General features: G+C 45.1%; 1 protein-coding gene across 3 annotated transcripts; it reads left to right on the top strand.

Moving 5' to 3' along the window:
- The first annotated feature begins 853 nt into the window (after positions 1 to 853).
- On the top strand, positions 854 to 6,406 carry Tlr2 (toll-like receptor 2). 3 transcript variants are annotated; one of them, XM_006501460.3, is made up of 3 exons: positions 854 to 1,158; positions 1,542 to 1,654; positions 3,889 to 6,406. In XM_006501460.3, exons 2-3 carry the CDS (start codon positions 1,640 to 1,642, stop codon positions 6,256 to 6,258), a joined length of 2,385 nt encoding a protein of 794 aa, XP_006501523.1. In that variant the 5' UTR covers positions 854 to 1,158; positions 1,542 to 1,639; the 3' UTR covers positions 6,259 to 6,406. The 3 variants fall into 3 exon arrangements, with proteins under 3 accessions (XP_006501523.1, NP_036035.3, XP_030108471.1); NM_011905.3 differs by having other exon boundaries at positions 1,070 to 1,158; positions 1,542 to 1,789; XM_030252611.1 differs by lacking the exon at positions 854 to 1,158 and having other exon boundaries at positions 1,255 to 1,654.
- Positions 6,407 to 9,860: the final 3,454 nt, after the last annotated feature.

The following is a 9,860-nucleotide window of genomic DNA, read 5'->3' as shown; positions in this document are numbered from 1 at the left end:
TCTACGCTGTTTTCAGAATCACTCTGCGATGCAGCTATGGGATAGAGAAAGGGAAGTACTTAGCTTCAAAGCCATAGATAGAAGTGGGGGCCCCGAATCTTCCCCATGCTTAGAAGGGGGGCTGTTCTGGGGGCCAAGGAAAGAGAAACATATCTGTGCCATCCTTATCCATTCATATCCCAAGCACAATGCTGCCATTCAGGTCTGCATGGAGGCTGGTAGACTCTGTTATCAGATGCTGAGCAGAAATGGATCCCAGAGACATAAGGGCAGGGGGACAAAGTGTTGAAAAGGAGGAGAAAGAGAAAATATTCCTGAGCCCAAGTTGCAACCTCTGAGGATGGAGAGATAGCAAAAGAGTTCAAAAGATGTGTTTGAGGGAGAAGTGAGATTCTGAGATTAGAGTAGTTAGAGTTAGGACCTGGGTCTTGGCAGCCCTGGCTGTCTAGCCTATCCTTTTGGGCCTCGATAGGGTATTTAAATGATTATCAGTAGACAGCAGAAAAGTAGCTATTCAGTGTAGCCACATCAGGAAGACAACTAAATAATGAGGGTGTACGACGCCCCCATCCTAAGTTCAGCATCCTGTCACCACAGGTTTAGATTTAGATAATACAGAAAGAATCCATAAGTAGGCAGTTTTGGTCAAGGTGTGCTATCCCCCCGAGTCATTCAGCCATCATTGTCCAGGCCTCCAGTGTTTTCCTCATGGTGAACTGATAAAAACTCCCTGTGACTGGCACAGGGCTGTAATTTTTTAACGTTTCCTAGCTGGAGCATTCCAATAACCAAAGAGAGTGCGTCTCTTCAGAATATCCTCTTCCTTCCAGAATCCTTGCAGCAGCTCAACTCAGCCAAAAGGCGAGCTGGGAGGCAGCTTTCTCTTTAGGACACCTGGGGAATTCCCACACGGAGCCTCTGGACTTTCAGTTCTGTTTTGCCTGCCCTGTGGCTCCTGCCAGCTCTGATGCCAGGCTCCGTTCCCCTTGCAGACCCCTGTGGGCGGCGCTTGCCGCACCGGGGGCGGTGCTGGCGACCGGGAAGTTCGGGGCCCTGACCTGGGGACATCCCCTTCCCTCACTTCCAGGTCTTCAGTCTTCCTAGGCTGGTGCCCAGATGGCTAGTGGGCACGGGGAGCGGCGGCTGGAGGACTCCTAGGTAGGTGGATCGGTCCTGCTGCCGGGTTGCTGCACCCCTCCCCGGACAGGGTCGAATCGACCGGGGCGGCCGCTGTGCTGTGCGGGGACCTGGTTTCCAAAGTGAAGCACCTGCGCCCCCAGCCGGGCGGATCAGCTTTGGGGCCAGATGTTTGTTTCCTGCTGTGATCCCTGCAGGAAGAGGGACACCCAGGGAAGAGGGGGCCACCGGAGAGCTGCAGCCACTGTCCCAGAGCCCGCGGCTGTGTGATCTGCGTCTTTACAGCCTTTCTGGCCCTGGGGTCACAGAAGGGAGTGTCTGTAGTGTCTCTGAACCCTGGGAAGCTAGGGTGAACGGTGACGCTGTCCCAACTTACATCCAGTCCACCCCTCTCTTGTCCCCAGGCTCCGGGCAGGCGGTCACTGGCAGGAGATGTGTCCGCAATCATAGTTTCTGATGGTGAAGGTTGGACGGCAGTCTCTGCGACCTAGAAGTGGAAAAGATGTCGTTCAAGGAGGTGCGGACTGTTTCCTTCTGACCAGGATCTTGTTTCTGAGTGTAGGGGCTTCACTTCTCTGCTTTTCGTTCATCTCTGGAGCATCCGAATTGCATCACCGGTCAGAAAACAACTTACCGAAACCTCAGACAAAGCGTGAGTGGAGTCTTTTAATAAGTATCTTATGACTTCTTCAGTCCTATAAACGAGAACCTTGTGTTTACATCTTAGATGTCAGGAAAAGGCTTTTCTAGTTTCAAAAAGGAGAAATATTATTTCGGGTGTAAAACGCTCAGATTGCCTGGAGGCTTTTGATCTGACAGAAAGTTCTTCAGCAAAGAGCAAATGGTAGGTAAGGTGGCTGGACTCAGACGGAGAGACCCTTTTCCTCCCCAAAAGGGAAATATTATGAGTACTGGAAAATATCTTATTTCACTACACTCGAAGTTTTTTGTTGTTTTTTTGTTTTTTTGTTTGTTTTGTTTTTGTTTTGTTTTGTTTTGTTTTTCTGTTCTAAGCAAAGAACACTTGCACCTTAAACCTTTAATTAGTGAATACAAAAACTGCCAGGCATTGACAGTATGTTTTGGAAGTTTCTAAGCTACCAAGTTTTTGTTTGTTTGTTTGTTCTAAATTTATAAGTTAACATTTAACGGGATAAGTGCCCAATGAAAAATCACCCTCCCATTTAAAGAAGTGAAGCTTAAGGGAGAACACTTAACATAGGGAAACAATTCAGAACGTTCATAATGCAACGATTGGAAGCCTCCACATATTAATTATATTGAATAGAAGGTACTTCACTTAAATGATCAAGTTAGTAGCGTCAGGAAAGAATTAACATCTACAACCTACAATCATAGGCTGGCTTAGCTTTTTTGAGATGGTCTCAGGCCTTATGCTGAGACCGCAACTCATCGTGTGATTGTGGATGTCTTTGAACTACTGACTTCCTGCCTCCGCCTGCCTGAGTCTAGGTGTCCACAACTGTGCCCTGTTTATTCAGTCCTGGGGGTCAAACACAATGGCATACTAGCAAAGTGCTACAGACAAGCTGCATCCCAGGCCCATCGCCTGCTGTGTCTGAGATAGATTCCTTAGGGGCACTAAAGGGGAAAATGTACAACCAGCTATCAAGAGAAGCTGTGGGAGGGAGGTGGAGAGGTGGATCTGCAGTAAGGAGTACTTGCTGATCTCTCAGAGGACCTGGGCTCAGTTCCCAACACCCACATGGTTATAGGGGCTCTCATGTCTTCATTTGGTCCACATGTGCACATTCAGGCAAAACACTCACACACTCATACCTATACCATACAGTGGCACTTGCCACCAGGCCTGATGACCCGAGCTCAATCCCCAGAACCACATGGTGGAAAGAGAGAACTGGCTTCCTCAAATTGTCCTCTAACTTCCACATTTGGGTAGTAGCGCACGTATGCCATCCCCCAACCATTACAGAAGCATAAAACATATTTTGGGAAATTGTTGCGTTATTTCACTGAGCAAATATGACCACAGCACGTGTGGTTGCATGGAACAGCTACAGGGTATAGGGCCCAGAAGGTGCCCTGGGAGACGAGCCTTGGATTCTCCCAGGAAAGCATACTGGGGAAGTGAGGCAAACTACCTTATTTCCTTTTCATTCATCTAAGTAGCCAATCTGGGATTGGACACAGCTTTCCGAGAACTTAACTCAGCAGAATGAGAAGGTTCTGGGGGCCTGAATGTCTCCCTCAATTTGGCAGACTATTGACGCCTCTCTGCCTAGGGCTCTAGACATTCCTTTTGTCTGGTAGTAGTAGGAGCAAGGCAGAGTGAGTAGGCTGTTTCCGTGCCCAGTGAGAGATCACGGACCAAGGGAGCAATGAGTTGAGTAAGAGACATCCTTGGTGAGCGTTAAAGATAGGAGCCCGCCACTAGAGAGCCATAGGCCACATCTAGTTCATTTCTTTAACTACTGACTTGTTCATTCTCATTCATCTGTTTATGTTCAACCCACATTTATTGAGTCCTGTGTTGTTGTTGTTGTTTTTGCCTCTCAGATGATTGTTTTTACGTTTCTTCATCTGCTATTGCTACTGTATATAACAAAATTAATTTTTAATTTTCATTCATGTATTGTGTTTGCCTGTAACTTATTCCTTGCATGAGGGAGAGAGACAGAAAGACAGAGAGACAGAGAGAATGTGAATAAGCGTGATAATAATGATATGTCCTCAGATACACTCACTCACATGAGCGTCATTTGTTTTAAGGTCAAATCTCAGAGGATGCTACGAGCTCTTTGGCTCTTCTGGATCTTGGTGGCCATAACAGTCCTCTTCAGCAAACGCTGTTCTGCTCAGGAGTCTCTGTCATGTGATGCTTCTGGGGTGTGTGATGGCCGCTCCAGGTCTTTCACCTCTATTCCCTCCGGACTCACAGCAGCCATGAAAAGCCTTGACCTGTCTTTCAACAAGATCACCTACATTGGCCATGGTGACCTCCGAGCGTGTGCGAACCTCCAGGTTCTGATGTTGAAGTCCAGCAGAATCAATACAATAGAGGGAGACGCCTTTTATTCTCTGGGCAGTCTTGAACATTTGGATTTGTCTGATAATCACCTATCTAGTTTATCTTCCTCCTGGTTCGGGCCCCTTTCCTCTTTGAAATACTTAAACTTAATGGGAAATCCTTACCAGACACTGGGGGTAACATCGCTTTTTCCCAATCTCACAAATTTACAAACCCTCAGGATAGGAAATGTAGAGACTTTCAGTGAGATAAGGAGAATAGATTTTGCTGGGCTGACTTCTCTCAATGAACTTGAAATTAAGGCATTAAGTCTCCGGAATTATCAGTCCCAAAGTCTAAAGTCGATCCGCGACATCCATCACCTGACTCTTCACTTAAGCGAGTCTGCTTTCCTGCTGGAGATTTTTGCAGATATTCTGAGTTCTGTGAGATATTTAGAACTAAGAGATACTAACTTGGCCAGGTTCCAGTTTTCACCACTGCCCGTAGATGAAGTCAGCTCACCGATGAAGAAGCTGGCATTCCGAGGCTCGGTTCTCACTGATGAAAGCTTTAACGAGCTCCTGAAGCTGTTGCGTTACATCTTGGAACTGTCGGAGGTAGAGTTCGACGACTGTACCCTCAATGGGCTCGGCGATTTCAACCCCTCGGAGTCAGACGTAGTGAGCGAGCTGGGTAAAGTAGAAACAGTCACTATCCGGAGGTTGCATATCCCCCAGTTCTATTTGTTTTATGACCTGAGTACTGTCTATTCCCTCCTGGAGAAGGTGAAGCGAATCACAGTAGAGAACAGCAAGGTCTTCCTGGTTCCCTGCTCGTTCTCCCAGCATTTAAAATCATTAGAATTCTTAGACCTCAGCGAAAATCTGATGGTTGAAGAATATTTGAAGAACTCAGCCTGTAAGGGAGCCTGGCCTTCTCTACAAACCTTAGTTTTGAGCCAGAATCATTTGAGATCAATGCAAAAAACAGGAGAGATTTTGCTGACTCTGAAAAACCTGACCTCTCTTGACATCAGCAGGAACACTTTTCATCCGATGCCCGACAGCTGTCAGTGGCCAGAAAAGATGCGCTTCCTGAATTTGTCCAGTACAGGGATCCGGGTGGTAAAAACGTGCATTCCTCAGACGCTGGAGGTGTTGGATGTTAGTAACAACAATCTTGACTCATTTTCTTTGTTCTTGCCTCGGCTGCAAGAGCTCTATATTTCCAGAAATAAGCTGAAAACACTCCCAGATGCTTCGTTGTTCCCTGTGTTGCTGGTCATGAAAATCAGAGAGAATGCAGTAAGTACTTTCTCTAAAGACCAACTTGGTTCTTTTCCCAAACTGGAGACTCTGGAAGCAGGCGACAACCACTTTGTTTGCTCCTGCGAACTCCTATCCTTTACTATGGAGACGCCAGCTCTGGCTCAAATCCTGGTTGACTGGCCAGACAGCTACCTGTGTGACTCTCCGCCTCGCCTGCACGGCCACAGGCTTCAGGATGCCCGGCCCTCCGTCTTGGAATGTCACCAGGCTGCACTGGTGTCTGGAGTCTGCTGTGCCCTTCTCCTGTTGATCTTGCTCGTAGGTGCCCTGTGCCACCATTTCCACGGACTGTGGTACCTGAGAATGATGTGGGCGTGGCTCCAGGCCAAGAGGAAGCCCAAGAAAGCTCCCTGCAGGGACGTTTGCTATGATGCCTTTGTTTCCTACAGTGAGCAGGATTCCCATTGGGTGGAGAACCTCATGGTCCAGCAGCTGGAGAACTCTGACCCGCCCTTTAAGCTGTGTCTCCACAAGCGGGACTTCGTTCCGGGCAAATGGATCATTGACAACATCATCGATTCCATCGAAAAGAGCCACAAAACTGTGTTCGTGCTTTCTGAGAACTTCGTACGGAGCGAGTGGTGCAAGTACGAACTGGACTTCTCCCACTTCAGGCTCTTTGACGAGAACAACGACGCGGCCATCCTTGTTTTGCTGGAGCCCATTGAGAGGAAAGCCATTCCCCAGCGCTTCTGCAAACTGCGCAAGATAATGAACACCAAGACCTACCTGGAGTGGCCCTTGGATGAAGGCCAGCAGGAAGTGTTTTGGGTAAATCTGAGAACTGCAATAAAGTCCTAGGTTCTCCACCCAGTTCCTGACTTCCTTAACTAAGGTCTTTGTGACACAAACTGTAACAAAGTTTATAAGTAACATAGAATTGTATTATTGAGGATATTAACTATGGGTTTTGTCTTGAATACTGTTATATAAATATGTGACATCAGGAGACCGGTTTCTCTGTTTTTCTTTATCTCTCTCCTGTATTGATATCTGAATAACCTGTTCACTTAGAACATCTGGAGACAGCACATTTAGACTGACGGTTTAGTGCCTGTATCCAGTCAGTGCGACATAGGGTGGCTAGAGAAAGCATTTGCTAATCTACTCACCTGCCATCCCTCTGTGTAGCTGATCCCAAGGGCAAGGAGTCACAGTATTTGGGGCATCCAGGCAAATCTGTTGCTCTTCCTAGACAGGGGGTTGTGTCCCACCATCCCACCAGATCTTCCAATATAAATGACACAGGCTGCATTTTTGTGTGAACTAGGTTTGTCTTTCTGAGTCCTTGATAGTTTTCTCTAAGTATAAATTACCTATTAATTTGTAAGGATCTGAAAGAAGTCTCCCATGTCCTGGTGCAGATTTCCACTGGATTTCAGCTATTAATTTCCAGTGTCTGGTTGCTATGGTTTCTGACCCCCTTAGGCATTCTGTTGCTTTTTCTCCTGTGCAAAGTCTTATAACTAGTTCTACGAAGCTTTTCTTTTTTTGTTTTGTTTTTTTTGTTTTTTTTTTTGTTTTTTTTTTTGAGACAGGGTTTCTCTGTGTAGCCTTGACTGTCTTGGAACTCACTTTGTAGACCAGGCTGGCCTCGAACTCAGAAATCCACCTGCCTCTGCCTCCCGAGTGCTGGGATTAAAGGCGTGCGCCACCACGCCCAGCTGTGAAGCTTTTCTTTTTCTGTCTGAAAAAGAAAATGTGAAAAAAAGATTTTTAAAATAATTATATGCCCAGAGGTTTCTTATGATTCAAAATAACTCCATATGTGGTAGATTCCACTGCCTTTAACGTTTATAAGTAAGATTTGATCATGTATCACATTTTAATGGAATTTACTAAGGGTTCTTCACTGATTCTCGGCAACTTTCTTCTGGTGCTGGGAACCACATGTACAAGGAAATGAACCTCCTTTGACCCCTTTCAAATTCTCGGCCAGAGCTGGGTTTATGTGGTTAATTGGGTTTTGGCGTCAGAGATACTTAGCTTAACAGATGTGTGATTTTGAGCAAGTCACTTGGCCTAACCCAAAACTTTTTCCCATCCTTAAAATGGGCAGCAAGCTCTGTGCATGCTGGATTATGCACAGGGTTTGAGCTGAGGTAGAAGAAAACCATACTTCCTGGCTGCCATTGTGGCCAGAAGGGTTATGGAGGCAAGGCTATCAGACTTATCCAAATGGGACCTAGGGGTACTGTGGAGTTAGATAGTTATAGATAGTTGCTACTGATGTTACTGTTTTACATTAGTGTGTAATGAGCTTTAGTGTGGGAAATTATTCAATGTTTCTTTCTTTCATAAGCTCCCAGGAGAGTACTGGGCAGAAAACATAGGCCAGCCTGTGAAATAAGTGAACATATTCAGATTATTGTTACCCTTGAGGAGAAACCACAGAAATCCATCACAGCAATAAATGTACTTCCTACTTTCCCACTTCACACGGGCATCTCCACCAAATAACCCAGAAAGCCCAAACAAAGACTCATTTCTCTATATGTAACTATATATTTAGCCAGAGAAGTGTTGACTTGACCCATTATCAATTTTAAATAATTTAAACCACAATAGAAATGGCTTCATAGTTTGGTAAGTTAAAAATGACCTTTAATCTTCATTATTCATAGAAATGAAAACTACTTTCAGTGAAGTGGCCGGATGCAAAATTATACACACGCGCGCGCGCGCGCGCGCACACACACACACACACACACACACACACACCCTAATAACCCCCTATAACCAGTAGCAGACACACTCACTTTCTTTCTTCAGTGTGTTAACCATTTTCATTGTAGAGGTATTTCAGTTGTCAGTGAAATTTAACGCCCACCCCCAGGGGGCTGTCAATGGTGACATCGTTTGCCTGGCTGAAGAAGACACTAAGATCTGCTCTGCTCATAGATGCAAAGCATTTCATTATGAAAGTGGCCGTTCTATCAAAAGCAGACCACAGAGCCAATGTGACACCAATGAAAGCTCATATATTGTTCTTCATAAAATTAGGAAAAAAGTCTTCACAATTCATTTGGAAGAAAAAAAAAAACCCAGATGATGAAAGTCATCCTAAGCGAAAGGAACGCTGCTAGAAGTGTCACCATAGCTGATTTCAAACTATACTGGAGAGCCATAATAACAAAATTAGCATAGTGGCAGCACCAAAATAGACATGTGTGCCAGTGGGATAAAGTAGAGATCCCAGTTATAATACAGACAGGACAAAAGGCTGAATCTTCAGCAAAAGATGCTAGGAGAACTGTGTGTCTATACACAGAAGAATATAGCTACACTTTATCTTCCATTCTGTACAAAAATCAACTCTAAATAGAGCAAGTACCTCAGTATAAAAAAACTCTGAAACTGATAAAGGAAATGGTACCAAGAAGTGGGTTCTTTGCAATGATATTTTTACCATTTGTAAGCCTTTGAAACTAGTTTGTGGGAATAATGTGGAAGAAATTGGAACTATAGGTGCAACAAGTCCTTGCTTGCTATACTCAGAGATTACTGGCCATTCCACTAGGCTTTTGAAATACCAGAATGGCAATAGAAATGCAGACAGTAGTATCGGTTATTTTTTTATTGCTGGGATAAAACACTATGACCAAGGCATCTTTGAGAAGGAAGGGTTTATTTGGACTTGTGGCTCCAAAGAATAAGAGTTTATCACCATTATGACGGGGCAGAATGGCAGCAGGCAGGAATGGCTACTAAAGCAACAAGCTGAGAGCTCATATCTTGAACTACAAGCGTGAAGTAGAGAGAATAAACTCGGAATAATTCAAGTCTTTAAACTCTTAAAGCTGGTTCCAGTGACTGACTTCCTCTAACACTGCCACACTTTCTAGGCCTCCCAATCAATGGCATCAATAGTGAACCAAGCACTTAAACATTGAGCCTATGGAAAGCATTCTCATTCAAAGTACTACCAGAGTCCAGCATGTCATTCTTGGACCAGTTCATTCCAACTGGTCTTATGTATTCTGTTGGCTAAGTTCTTTTTGCCACATGAACTTACTTCTGCAACAAATATTTCTGAATGGTTCCTCTTGCTGGGCACTGCTTTAAGTTCTGCTGTAGGAGATGCAACAGATGAAACTTGGCTTTGTGGAGTGGAAGACAAACAGAAGCATTTGATTTTAGATACTGGTGCATTCTCCAAAGGAGGCACCATTAGGTACCAAGATGGAATTGTGCTGCTGCCCATCTGTGTGTGAACCGAGAAGTGATTATTTCTCCTTTAGTTTGGCCCTCAGGTGGCACGAATTTGGCAGTACTTGGGGTCTCAAAAAAGCCACTGCCCTGCTGGTAGAGCTTTGAAGGTAGAAATGTGTGTATAGAGAGGCTTCACAATATCGGCGCTGTTGCATGCTAGAAAATATGAAGGATAGAAAAGACAGACTCCT

This window comes from Mus musculus, chromosome 3 (assembly GCF_000001635.26).
Source record: "Mus musculus strain C57BL/6J chromosome 3, GRCm38.p6 C57BL/6J".
Lineage (NCBI taxonomy): Eukaryota > Metazoa > Chordata > Mammalia > Rodentia > Muridae > Mus > Mus musculus.
Note: the sequence above shows the minus strand (reverse complement) of the source record. Positions and strands in the feature narration are given on the sequence as shown.